The 15050-nt window shown below is 33.9% G+C and overlaps 1 protein-coding gene across 1 annotated transcript; it reads right to left on the bottom strand.

The window, feature by feature from the left end:
• Window positions 1-4746: 4746 nt before the first annotated feature.
• LOC124556376 (collagen alpha-4(VI) chain-like) lies at window positions 4747-14795 on the bottom strand. The gene is made up of 6 exons (XM_047130339.1): window positions 14792-14795; window positions 14514-14673; window positions 10320-10525; window positions 5469-5667; window positions 5140-5371; window positions 4747-4767 (listed from the first exon to the last, which is right to left on the bottom strand). The coding sequence occupies exons 1-6, from the start codon at window positions 14793-14795 to the stop codon at window positions 4747-4749; spliced, it is 822 nt and encodes a 273-aa protein (XP_046986295.1).
• Window positions 14796-15050: the final 255 nt, after the last annotated feature.

Raw genomic sequence — 15050 nt, 5'->3', positions numbered from 1 at the left:
AATTTTGTACAAACAAAATAATTATAAGTTTTTATTTATTAACCAACAACTTGAATTTTTTCTAGTGTTATTCATCTTAAGGACTGGAGTAGCAGCTGTGAAGATAATCATTATAATTACTCCCAGATGATGGAAGACATAGCTGTGTATTACATTCCTCACATATGTGTGTTGTATGTTACATATTATAACAAAACTGAATTTTGTCATTACTATTTATTATTTGTTGTATCTGTTTCCAAGCATTTTACTATGGTCACAAGGTTCTCTTTTTTTACTTCAGTATTTGGGAACCATTTTAATTTTTATGGCTGCATAAACTTCCCACCACCACAGTTAGCAGTTAACATAAGAGAGGAAGCTTGTGTGGACAATAATTCTGTGAATTTTTTAAAGTTATTTTGTGTAAGATAAGATAAGATAAGATACTTTATTGTCACATAACATGTTTTTAAACAATCATTCGATTGAGAACATTGGTGACTTGTCAGTCTTTAACCTAAGTTGTTACAGTATTTTATATACTACAGGAAATACGTCATACATACATTGCTTATTGTAATAAAAATACAACATTATATTTTAAATCTTTTCGTAACTCATCGAATCATTACTATAGCCTTCACACACCTATATGAAGTATGGATGTACTGAACGGGATACAAACCGCCATATAATTCTATATATAAACATGAATATAAAGTGAACGTGTATACTTTGTATCTATATGGCTTCGAAAGTATACCATTTGTACTTGCATCTTTACTCCCTATTCCTATTTATAAATTCTTCTAAACTATAACATTGCTTTTTATTCATTTAGAAATTCTTCTAGACTATAATAACATTTGCTTTTTAGGTATGTGCCAATGGTCTCCAATGAAGATTCACCAAATATTGACCTTATCTTATTTCTGATCTTCAAAGCCATGTAATATGGAGTATTTTCATATACTGTGAGTCGGTGACAAGGTAGCATGTATTTTAACTGTTTGTGAATCATGTTTAATGTGATGGAGATTGAGAACAAGTGTGGGAGACAACCTGACCAGTATAAGTGACCAAGATTCTTTAATAGCACATAATAGTAAAACCCTGATTCTTTAAGGAATCTGCTTCACATGTCTGATTACTTTACAAATGAGTTTGTGTGTTAAATGCTTGTCATTAAACATGTAAGCAAGATAGTATTTAGAAAAGGTTTGAAATTATGCTTCAAATTTGTTGAAAGTTACTGAGTGTCATTATTAAATATACCATACAAATGCAGTCTGGGTAATTTGTGCTCAATTTTAATCAAAAGGTAGTTTTTTAAGCATCTCAAAGTTTTTGATGTCATATCTCCTGAACTATGTGTCATACAGTGATAAAATTTTACAGAACCAGTCAGTGACATATGTAGAAGCAGTGTGTAAAGTATAATGCGAATACAGTTAGCAGTATAGATGTAATAAATTAAAACATCATGTCTGATGTTGAAGATTTTCTGTGTGCCATTTTAAATGGAAGCTAGTTTTTCATGCATCTAAATGTCTATGACATCATATCTGCTGAATTGTGTGTCATACACTGATAATAATTTGCAGATACATTCAGTGGCAGGCCCTATATATGGATACTGTCTGCAAACTGTGTTGTGAATAGCTGGTAGCAAAGAAGTAATAAATTAAAACATCATGTATGATGCTGATGTTTTATTGCATGAACAGTGAAAAGGTATTAAGTGAGAAACTTCTTTTCCTTTTATCATTTTGTGGTGAGTGTCAGTGACAGAAAATTTGATACAAGTTTGAAATTATGTATCAAATTTGTTGGAAGTTGTGAAGTGCTCTCATTCTAAAATGCTGGATGAATTAAGTCCAGGTGTTTGCATGCCATCTATTACACTGCGTCAAGACAAATACAGTTTCTAACAAAAATATGTGTCTTATTGTGTCAAACTTTTAACATAATATTGTACCTCTTAAACAGCAGATTATGCCAGTATTATAATTTTTTAAATCCAATTAATAATTACATGAAATATGGAAAATTATTATTTTTTGTTCCTTGAAGCTGTTAGATAGGCAATCTGCAACTCATAATGGTTCTGGGATAGTCACTTAGTGTATAGAGCATACAATAATAACATTCTTAATTAACTCATTGTGTTTAAATAATTTATATTCTCATCTGTAACTGAGTGATCATATTTAAAGCTGAGTTATATTGAATGATGTGAATGTCACTGAACTGTAATGAAGAAAATAGTTTATATTATGACAGCTCATAAATATAGCAAATAATGTGGAGACTGTCACTCTTTGAGCAATATGAGAAGCCCAGGGTTAAGTGTTTTCTCAAATGTGTAAATGCAGAGCCCTAACAGTTGCTCCACATGGTAGGGCAACCACATATGTGTGTGACTGGTGCATCACAGCTCACAGTCTCACCACACACAGCATGGTCTACATCTGAAAATTAGTGGCAGTGTATTGCTTGTAGGACTTATATCCAGATACCCAGAAGCATAAGTAGGAAGTAATTTGTTTTGGAGTGAATCATCCTGAATAAAGCAGCTGTGGTGATTTACGTAAGATGAGATCAAAAGTTACTAACATACTAGAAACTATTTTTACATCACTAATTTTCTCTGGCTACAATTCATATACCGGTACATGAAAAATATTGGTTTCATCAAGTATTGGAGGAATATTCATTATTGTAGATTTACGAATAAAAATAACTTGGGAAGGTCAAATTTCCACAATCAAATTCATATTTATAACATAAAGTTACTTACATGTGATTGCAAGCAAAAGAGGAATGCTGACTTTTGAATTAGTTACAGTTTATATGGTTTTCATCAATGTAAGCTGAAAAGAGAATATATTTCAATGTTATAAAGTGTGATTGGGCATCCCTATTCTATGACACATTAATTATCTAGTTGACACTAAGAAGCATTTACAGTTAAATATCCAATTCAAAGAAACAAATGACAGGCAGGTCTCTACATATAGAACTGTAAGCAACTTTCCATTTATGGAGAAACACACACGCTTACATCACATTTATTTTTTTCTATTTTATTTAGTAAAAAGTTCATAATTAGTTCTGAAATCTGCAGTTTACTTTAGGATAGGTTCTAGTATCATCTTAACAGTATAAATATATTACTGTATTTCAGATTGCAAACATAATCTAAGGAAAAACAAGTCATCTTCAGTTGCTGTGTTGACTAATTACTTATGAAGTAACAGTCATGATTGCAAAATATCATTTATTCAAAATGGCCAGTTTTGGCACATACAGTAGTCCATCTTCAGACTGACTGCACCATTTGCTGGAACTGGTGACATGTAGAACAGCTGTGTGTTTTTGAGGTGGTAAGTGCAGCTATTAGTTTGACAACACGCAGCTACTCAGCACATCGACAGCTCCAGTAAATGGTGCAATCAATCTGAAGATGGTCCAGTATATGTGCCAAAAGTGGCCATTTTAAAGAAATTATATTTTGCAGTCGTGTCTGTTCCTTCATAAGTAATTATCACAAGTAAGGTAACTGTCACCCCCAACCATTTTGGCTAAAATAATGCTGTGTTGGCTTCTAAACAACAATTTCCACTGTCTCTTTCATTAACATTCACATATTTAGGAAGAGGAATTTTCATGTATCACTGTCACTGAGTATGACTCATCAGCAGTTACCATATATTTTAATTGAACACTGATTTTTATTGTGTTATCAGAGCAAAATGTTTTGTATAATGGGAAAAATGCAAAAACTAGTAAATCAAGGTCTGAAAGCAAACACTGTGACACTTAAATTTTACCCAAGGACTGTCTGTGTGTGTGTGTGTGTGTGTGTGTGTGTGTGTGTGTGTGTGTGTACGTGCAAGAGAGAGAGAGAGAGAGAGAGAGAGAGAGAGAGGGAGGGGGGGGCAGTAGTGAAAGGAAAATGAGAGTTGACCATCACGTGAACTTTAAGGTTGTTAAAGACAGTGGGCCACCTCAGAGTGACAAAAATGAGGAGAGGACTGCCATATGGCCATGTTCTAGAAAGCACCTTAATGTTTCTCTGAATTTGTTTAGGTAAACTGCAGGGAATTGAAACCTGTTTGGTTGAGTAGGAACGTGTTTAAACTCTATGGCTCTTAAATAAATGTTGAGTGTAGTAATCGCTATCCCATTTTACTATTTTAGTTGGTTTGAAGCATAACATATCTAACCGTATAGTAAAAAGTACAATTTTATTTTACAATGTAAATAGGAATTATTATGTACCGTAGTTTCAATCATTGATACATTCACTACTATATCACATAAACTTTCAAATATTTTAAGGCTCTGATCCTGGTCACATAGAAAGTTATAAAAGAAGAATTTTAATATCTCACACATATTACTTCAGAGTATGTTGTGAAAATTATACTATGAAGCACTGTTCAATTAAAATATATGGTAACTGGTGATGAGTCATACTCAGTGACAGTGATACATGAAAATTCCTCTTCCTAAATATGTGAATGTTATTGAAAGAGACAGTGAAAATTGCTGTCTTTATTATAGCACAGATCAGTAAATCAAAACTTTAATTCTAATTACCTACATAATATACAAAATGAAAATTGCCATCATTATTTCCTTTTATTATTTCATAAAAAATATTAGTGTCATAAATCAGAACTACTCCACGAATAGCAATGAACAAAATGAAAGTATTCTTTGGCGAAGTTCTGCATTAAAACTGATTATTTATTTCAGTTACAGAGTGACATTTTCTTGCTGCAACCAAATAAATAATCAGTTTTAGCATAATCACAGTCACTTTATTGCTCATAGACAACAAGTCTGCCCTTATAAAATTTATAACAAGACCAGAGAAGGAAAGTTGCTACTCACCATATAGCGGAGATGCCAGTGTGGTTTCAATTCTCTGAGACTGCAGACATGTGTGCAAGTTGCATTTGCGTGAGTGAGTGAGTGTGTGTGTGTGTGTGTGTGTGTGTGTGTGTGTGTGTGTGTATGTGTGTGTCTACTGCTGACAAAGGCCTTACTGGCCGAAAGCTATAATTGTGTGAATCTTTCTTGTGCCTATTGCGACTCAGCATCTCCGCTATATGGTGAGTAGCACCTTTCCTTCTCTGTTATTTTTACAATCCATCCTGGATTTTCCATTGCCTTATAAAATTTATATATATTTAACATAATGTCAATAATAGAACAAATATATCTATTCATCCTGGTATGAATGCATGCATATCGTGTGAAGTGAAGGTGGGACTGACAGCTATGAAGGACCATTAATGTTAGGATTCCAATAAAATTAAGTGAGTTAGTGAGATTGCATTTATGTCCATTGTATGACACCTGATGATAAATATCAGTACTGAAAAAATAATGTTTCTTATATTAGAAATAAGAATAGTTTGTAGAAGTAGACTTGATATATTGATGTACAATGAAACATACTTGTGTTCAAGTACTGTGCAATCCTCAGGAATACTTCAAAGCTCGAAACTCCGAAGAAATTTGGAGTCCCATCTGAAGCAACAGTAGCCAGGGGTTCAAGCTGATCACGCTGATAATCAGCAATACCAATTGTGAACACTATATCTCCATTCGCTTTCAGAGTGTCTGCAGCTGGAGCAGGATCAGTTGTACTGATACCATCTGTTACTAGAACTGGAAGCAGAAAATGTATGTGAAATGATATCAGTCTCTTATATTTTTAAAGTAGTCATAATTGAAATATAGTACACACTTGACATTATTATTTTTATCTCAATGGCATAACTATTAGAGGTCTACAAATGAGGGGTTTTGCTCACTCATAGTCACTTTCGTATGCCTCGGTTGGCCATGTTGTGTGCAAGTATGAAGGCTTGGAATGGGCTGCTTGTGGTTGAACATGACATTGAGGGGAATCGAGGGCAGAGGCTGCTGGTTGTGATGCACTTGATCCTTTGCTGTTATGAACATGTAGCTCTGTGTAGCTGTAGGCTGGTTTAACTCCTCCCAGCTGATATAAATACACTAAGATCAATTTAGTTATGCTGTACATGTATCTTCCTGCATGGTAGCATCTAATTACATCATCATTGTGACCCACAAGAGAGAAGAAAGTTTTGTTTAGATAAAAAAAATTGGAAACAGTTAAAAATTCCAATTAAAATCTAAGGAACTAACAATTTTTGTAATTATGGTCAGTCTTGGAGTGAAGGAAATACATTACTGTCTTTCATAACATCATCCGCTTTCTCAGTTCAAATTTACGTATGATGAATGTTACAACTAAACATTAGAGATCTAAAAAATAAAATTCTCTCATAACTATTTTTTGTTAACATTGTAATTGCAATGAACTGCTAGAACACCATAGACTTGTTTTGGATCAAGTATGCTTCATCTCTCCAATATGAGATTCCCTGCAGCGCTGAAATTTCTTTCACTAACTGCATTTGAGGCTGGTACACAAAACACTCTTTTTGCTAAAATAGCTAGCCTGGAATAAAGACAATTGGTATGTTTTCTCCACTCTAACAGATCATTGTCATCACCACCACCCATTCAGCCTCATCGGTGAACTGAGAATCAAGTGATCCACTGCCCAAAACATGGACTTGATTTTTTTGGCTGGTGAGCACTGATGACATTCTCTAGATGGCCCTAAATAAATATATCACAAATATTACAAAAACAGAATGAACAAGATTACATCTTACAGCTGTGTAAATTAAAGGAATTATAATGTGCAAATTTATAATAACTACAGGATGTGTGAGCATTATATCAGTATATTCTGCAGAAGATGGAAGAGTATATCTGATAAATTTTACAAAAGCTTGTGAAGTGTCCTTGATTCCATAGATAAGAAAAGCTATAATGTCATAGGGGGATGGAAATGTGAATGCTAGAGTAGGAAAACAGCCAGTAAGGACCTAATTGGAATAAATGGAGAATCAGCAGTTAATCAGAATGGATAAATATTATGAAATTTTGTGAACTTAAATTCATTTCAAGTAGAAAATAGCTTTTCCCAGCATATAGAGATTGACAAATTGTAGATCAGTAATAGATTATCTAATACTGTACCAAATGAAAAACAGTTCTTTAAAAATCAGAAGAGGAAAATCGAGAAGTAGAAGGAATCAACTGACGTCTTTCAAAAATAGATGGAACTGGTTTTAAAGAACCTCAAGAGGCCACACAGAGCTGTAAAATCTGAAGAGGTCCTGGAGCGGACTACTAAATATAGAATTACTTGGCACGCAAAACTATTGAACAACTTAACACCTTCGGATTCTTGGGTGGTGACATGTCAGATCTCAGCGAATCTCATTTTTCAAATAATCATGATCGAATATGTGGTTTAGGATTATATGCAAAATATGTGCAATGCATGCATAATGCATAAAGAGTTGCAGTGCCTTCCACATATTAGCACCTCAATAGGTGACAAAAATCTTATTAAGGTGCTGGGGATTTACTCAGTTAAATACTGTTTCCTCGGTCTCTTAATAAATTCACCAGTTTCTTTTCTCTCAGAAAAGTGAGTTGTCAACTCCATATTTTTGAGTGTCCAATTTTGATCAACGAAGTATGCAGTAATCACCTTTTCCAATATAGATTGGTCCACAAATCCACTGTACATGCACACACAGTCACAGTTATGGCCTGGACAATGTTTGGCGTCTTCTCACCCTATTTCATTGGCTTGTCTTTCAGTATTTTGTGCCACCACTGTAGGATGAGGCAAAATGTTGCAGACTGAAGAAGTCTGTCCAAATTTAGAACCGATATTTACAAGGTCCTGACATAGAGAGTGAAATCCTCTACAAGACATTAATCTAAAGGATGAATGTCCCTAGCACACATTTCATTGCACTTTTTAGTTACAGAGTATTTCACTGAAACTGGTAATGCTTCAGAACTTCCACTTTGTTGTGTTCTGCACAAACGTGTCTTCAGATGCGTCATAATGGATCTGTAAGACAGGGGAGCAAAGCACCTGCCACACTACACACAACCAACATGATTTCTATCCTTACTCTGTTACTATTGGAAATCTCTCCCAAACATTGCTATGACCACCTGCTTTTGCAATCAGAATGTATTCTTCAAATGAAGCTTCCATCTCACAGTCTCCTTCGTTTCACAGTCACGTGGCATGAACCTGTGGCTGGCAAGTGTGATAGTGCTAACTGGGTAAGAGTATGCAGTTGAGGCATTCAAGCATCACACATTTGACCAAGTATGGAGAAAGTCCAATGCAGTTGCTTCCCATGTTGAAAGCAGCCACATTGCATCTGCTGGAATTTTCTGTAACTACATGTACCAAGCAATCTGAGTGAACACAAATGACAGATGCAGACCTCTAATGTCTATTCTCTGAAATTTCAGCTAAATGTATTTTAGGGACTTAATAGAATGATGTACTAATTAAATATTTATTAATTGTTTCCACTGCTTGTACCGTTACACTATCTCAATTATATATATGCGTAAAAGAGTCAATAGAATTTCAATGACTATTATTATGTACTATACATTATTTATGCTATTAAAATAGGCCCTAATTAATGCCTTTTACCACAGTTCCATTATTATACATTACTTATGAAACATCCTCCATCCACATTTTGCAAATAATATTTTACTGTCATTTGTGTCCCGCAGTTGACATCCTTTAATGTCATACTTTTTATCACAAAATGTTATTTTTGTTCTTTAACACTATACGTGTTTAAATTTTTTGCAATTTTTTTTTGCAGAAACTGTCATTATAGTTTAGGAATTGAACTGATATTCTGAATTAGTATGTACCTAAAATTCCACTTATGGAGTCAGTATTGTGTAATGAAGCAGCCCTACTAAGATTCCAGACATATCACTGCATTTCACTACTGTATGTTAACTGTAAGGTGGCCAAATCCAGAGAGAGATTGCAAAGAGCAGAGGAAGGGAACTAAGCCTGGCCCCACATAGACTGCCAAAGTGTGAGGAGCCACGCGGGGGAGGGTGGTGAGGAAACAAGCTCTGCCAGCTTCTCATGCAGTGTAGGCACCTTCAACTCTGGTTCATGCTTCTGTGACAGTAGAAGCTATGCACAGAGGTAAAGATCACTTAAGTGGGGCTTGTAATCAGAACCAAAAGTGTCTTATGTATTGACATGTTTAATAAAGGTCCTAACTGCAACAGTTATGTGTGCTTATCACCAGGAAAACAAATAGTAAAAAATATAGTGAAGTAAAACACTGGAACACAGCAGTCAACAATTATTACCACTCACAGTACTGTCAGGCAGCTAATGTTGCTTGCATACAAAAGCAAGTAACTGCTGTCTGAAGCCTTCCAACATCTACCAGTTTCTACTGACTGGGCAGTAGGGAGCTGATCAGCCAACTTTGTCATTTGTCTTTATCAGACAAGTGAAACTCATAAACATGTACTTCTTTGTGCTTTTGTTCCTAAAATAGACCCACAAAGATAATTACTCAAAAAGTCTCCTTGTCATGAAACAAGCACAGTAGGAACTGCAAAAACAATGTGCCATGTAGAATAAAAGTACCATAGCTGAAACCTATGGGTATCCATAAATTTACTTTCTTTTATGTAGGAAACTATTAGTTACACTAAAAACTATCATAACCTGTCGCTGGCTAACAAAAATCATACAGCAGTGTGAAGTAGAAATTGTTTCCAAACTTTACAATTCTCAAATAATGTGACAAACATTCCATCCATTCCAGAATGAGATTTTCACTCTGCAGCGGAGTGTGCGCTGATATGAAACTTCCTGGCAGATTAAAACTGTGTGCCCGACCGAGACTCAAACTCGGGACCTTTGCCTTTCGCAGGAGAGCTTCTGTAAAGTTTGGAAGGTAGGAGACGAGATACTGGCACAAGTAAAGCTGTGAGGACTGGACGTGAGTTGTGCTTCGGTAGCTCAGATGGTAGAGCACTTGCCCGCGAAAGGCAAAGGTCCCGAGTTTGAGTCTCAGTCGGGCACACAGTTTTAATCTGCCAGGAAGTTTCATTCCATCCATTCATTGGAGAGGGATTTATAACTGTTTTTTAAAGGCTTAAAGTTTCATAACAACATTTCATAACTATATTAGTTAAAAAGTAATACTTCAAAAGTTCAGTGACAGAAGAAGTTTAAGTTAGGAATATTACAACACAAGAAAGAATATAAAGTGTTCTCTGATGCACCAGGGGGTTGTGTTCTCTTCATTATTTTTCTTCCAAATTCTCAACAAAATGATTAATAAAGAAAAATAAATTGAAAACCTATGTGCATTCACATTTTTTGGAATAATACTTTAGGTACTTACAAACAAGTGTTGTATTATGAACTGCATTCTTCTCTATTTCATCAATTGCCAGATTTAATGCAACTAGTATACTTGTTCCACCCTCTGTGTAAACTACGTTACCAACAGAGTCAACAAACAAACATGTATCTGTTTGAGTGAGCGGGATGTCTACATCAGCAACATGACTGAAAGTTATCAAGCCTGCTGTTCGATTTACAGAGAGCCTGAAGAAACAGAATGACAATCAGAATCAGAATTTTTATTGTCGTCTAACATACAGATTTAAATCATAGATTTAATGTGCAGGGGGCTCATAAACACTAAAATTATGATTCAAATGTATTACAGAAACAGTATACAACAACAGCATTAACAAAAAACACAATTATTAGAGCTGTTTAGTTGATATAAAACTGCTAAGCTTAATTAACAACAATTTACTTTGTTGTCCCAATTTTCACATTATCATTCAGAAATTCTTCTAAGGAATAGCAGTATTTCTGTACAAATGACTCTCATAGCTTTTGTTTCAGTTGCTCTAGCTCCATGCTGTGGATTTGTTTCTTTTTTTAGAATATTGTAAATTTTCATGCCCATGTATTCTTGGATTTGTGCATATAGCTTTAATCTATGAGTGGGAAGCATGAAATTCCCTCGTTACTGGTGCTGTATTGACGTTTAACATAATTGTCTATAAATAACTTGGGGTTACTGTCTACAAAAATAATCGTTTCATAAATGTACACTTAATATTTTTAAATTTGTTAACAATGGATGAGAGGATTCTTTTAGTTTTGCATTACACATATTTCTAACAACTGATTTTTGAAATTTTAATATTCTAATCATTTTGCTTGTGATACCCCAAAAAATAATGCCATACCTTAGAACTGATTTAAAGTAACTGTGGCAAACTAGTTTCCTTGTCTCCATGCTAATTGAATATGACAGAACCCTCATTGCAAAGATCAAGATGTTTATTTTATTTGCTAAGTACTTTACATGTGAAGACCAGAATAAAATTTGGCCCAGATGCATTCCTAAAACTTAACATAGCCTGCTTCTTTCAGTTCTTGGTTTTTATGATTACTGTGGGTTTCATTTACCTTAGAATATTTAGTTTTAAGTTGCAGTAAACGTGTTTCACCAATATTCCATTTCAATCCACTTAGTTGGGACAAGTTTTATAAACTGTCTAGCAGATTTCTGATAGTTGAGGGAATGTGTTCCATATCATTGCTTTTAACTAGGGCAGAAATATCATCAGTGGATAAAACTGAGTGTGAATTTAACTTAAGGGGGCAAAGAAATAAAACTGGACCTGGAACTGAACCTTGTGAAACAATCATCCATTCATAGAAGGAATTTCCCTTGCCTAATGATACAAGTACCCTTAGCTTTCTGTTTGTGGTAGATGACCTAAACAACTCTAGGCCATAATTTTCAATTCCATTTTACAAAGGAACAAGTGATGTTTTACACAACCAAATGTTTTTGTGAGATCACAGAATATCCTACAACTTTTCTTGACCTGTCTAAAACAAAACTGATTTTTTTCCACAACTCATTAATGGGCTCTGTTGTGCTTTTGCCTTTTGGAGAGCCATATTGATTATCTGAAATTATGTTTACTCTTTCTATAAATTTTTCTAATTTGCACTACAACCACTTTTTGAAAGATTTTTGAAAAAATTGGAAGAACAGAGATTGGGACACAGTTCCTGATATCTTTTCTTAGGCCTTTTTTAAACAAAGGTTTAACCTCTGCATACATCAGAGCATCTGGAAAGTGACCTTCGAGTGCTTTGTTAATTATTGAGAAAAGGGAGTGAGCTGTTATCTTCACAGCTGCTTTAACTACTTTGGTAGTTATGCCATCCCACCTGGCAGAATTTTTGTTTTTTAATGGTAATATAGTTTTCGCTGCATCTTAGGCTGAAATTTTCTCAAATTTATTAAAGTGTTCTTCTATCTTCTGACTTAAAGTACTTTTTCTGTACAAGCATGTACATCTACATCTGATTTTGATACATTTGAAAATAAAAAAGTGAGTCTGATATTTGAGCAGGATTTCTTTACAATTTTATTGCTCATCTTGATTTTGAAAATATCTTTGGCTGTCAGTTCTAATTCCCAGTTCTGATTTTACAACAGACCACACTGTCTATGATTTGTGTTCATGAGCCAGGATGTAATTATTATTAATGATTTTTTTGCTGTTTTCACTACCCTTATGAATATGCTTTTATATCGTTTGACATAGTTAATGAAAACAGGATCTTTGTTGTATTTCAGTTCTTTGTGCAGCTGTCTTATTTTTGCTACTTGATATTTTTATTCCAGCAGTGACCCAATTTAGCTTATTTGATATTTTTTGAGGCTCACTCTAAGTGGAAATATTTCATGAAATATATGTAAAATTAAAAAAAAAAATCTTAAAATACTCAGAGATTGGAATATCATTTTGCAGTTGCCACGCCATCTCCTCTAATTTTAAAACAGAACAGTTTTAAATTTTCAGCAGTAAAATCCCTTTGCTGTAGGTTTTTCTAGTGCTTGTTTCATTTGCATGAATTATTTCAATAAAGAGAGCAGAGTGGTCTTAAAGTTAATGGTATTCAGTTGTAACAGGTTTTATACACTTTTACCTCATTGACATTAGATTACATAGTAGACATCCTTTAGAAGATAGGTTGAAGAAAAGCAAACCTATCTCTGTAGCATTTCCAGACTTAGAGAAAGGTTGTGACAGTGTTGACAGGAACATGCCCTTTGAAATTCTGGAAGTAGCAGGGATAAACTACTTGGAGCAAATGGCTATTACAGCTTCTCCAGAAACTGGACTGTAGTTATAAGAGTTGAAGGACATTCAAGGGAAGCAGTAGTTGAGAAGGTAGTGAGACAGAAGTGCAACCTATCTTCAATTTTATTCAACCTGTACGACTGGCAAACAGGAAAGGACACCAAAGAAAAATCTAGAAAAGATATTTAAGTTCAGGGAGAAGAGATAACAAATTTCAGATTTGCAGATTATCTTATAATTCTGTCAGAGGCAGCAAAGAACTTGGAAGAGCAATTGAACAGAATGGACAGTGTCTGGAAAAGAGGTTATAAGACGAGCATCAATAAAAATAAAATGAGTGTAATGGAAAATAGTAAAAAAAGATCAGATGACACTGATTAGGAAATGAGACACTAAATATAGTAAATGACTCTTGCTCTTGTGGTAGGAAAACAACAAACAATGGCCAAAGTTGAAAGGATATAAAATGAACACTGGCTATAGCATAGAAAGCTTTTTTGAAAAAGAGGAATTTGTTAAGACTGAATATAGATTCAAGTGATAACAAGTCTCTTTTAAAGGTGTCTGTGGGGAGTGTAGCTCAATCAACAAATCAAAAACTCAAAATAGAATGTTATATAATGGAATTAAATAGTACAACAATCTTCCACAAGACATCAAAGACATAAGCGAAATAGATAACTTAAGGAAATTGCTAAAAAATATCTCTTCGAAAAGTGTTTTTATACTGTCAAGGATTACTTGGAATGATGTAAAAATATAGATATATGTAAAAAGTATCAACTGTGTTATAAAGTGGTTTAACAATGTATCTTTATGTTACAATATTCATAAATTCTGATTGTGATAATTATAAATTTCTGTGCCTATTGTATATACTTATTTTGACAACATCCATACAATCCTGATTGTCTACAGATGGATAAATAATAAATAAATAAATAAATGTTAAACATTCATTACAAAAGCCAGACTGTAAAGGGGAAAGTCATCTGTTTCTTTAAATATGGCCATTAGACCTATTATTAATAAACAACTAAGCTTGAAAAATTCTTGGGTATTTATCTGGATAATGTTTTGTTTCCAAAAATTGTAAGTTTGTATCAACTTTTGTGGAATATTCTCTCTCCATAATGAATCCCTTTATCAGGGAATATAATTATTTTATTTATTAGTAACAAAATAGACCACAGAAAGTGATGCACTAAATCTTTAGCATAAATATTGAAAACGTGTGGAACTATTATGTCTGTCTGGTATTTCTGTAATTGTAATTCTTGCAGTCATGTTAATTAAAAGTTATAAAAATGTATTGAGTAGTTTATTACAGTCCTAGTTACAGTTGAAAATGGTTCATTTTAATTTCTTCATGAGTTCAAAGCTGTACAACATATTGTTCATCTACTTACGGGAATGCCTGGGCCACTGATTTAACAAAGTATTTCTCCATTTCAAATTGTTGTGGTGAGACACTTACTGATTCATCAAGTAAGAATAGCATATTTGCTGCAATTCCATTCAAAGTACTGTTTATTTTATTCACAAAATCTTCACCTACTTCTTCAGGTGCTGAAATAGGAAAAACACATTTTTGTCACCATGTATACAAGAATGAGTTTACAATAACTTTTACGCATGGACACTTGTACTACAAAACATTCCAGAACGTTTTACTTATTTTGTTTACTCATTGCTATATGCTTTAAAATTTGTACCACATTTGTAATAAATGTCAGATATGAAGTTTGATTTTGGTAATATTATTTATTTAATATTTTATTGTTTATACTGTATCACAATGTAGTGGTGATACTGTTGTTTAATGTGCTTGTAATACCAGCTGATGATAGCTGACTTTGGTTTTATAGGAAAGGCAATAGAAAGGGGGGAGGGAGGTAGTAGGGAGAATTGTGAATAATAAAAGCTTCTCACTCAAACTGTAGAAT

This window comes from Schistocerca americana, chromosome X, assembly GCF_021461395.2.
Source record: "Schistocerca americana isolate TAMUIC-IGC-003095 chromosome X, iqSchAmer2.1, whole genome shotgun sequence".
Lineage (NCBI taxonomy): Eukaryota > Metazoa > Arthropoda > Insecta > Orthoptera > Acrididae > Schistocerca > Schistocerca americana.
This window is presented reverse-complemented; position numbering and strand designations above follow the sequence as displayed.

Bases quoted from the DNA above. Each gene is read 5' to 3' on its own strand.
- LOC124556376 (XM_047130339.1), bottom strand. The intron at 10,526-14,513 runs GTAAGTAGATGA...CTGTTTCTTCAG, and splicing joins TCAGTGGCCCAGGCATTCCC to GCTCTCTGTAAATCGAACAG. The intron at 5,372-5,468 runs GTACTTGAACAC...TTATTTTTTCAG, and splicing joins GTATTCCTGAGGATTGCACA to TACTGATATTTATCATCAGG.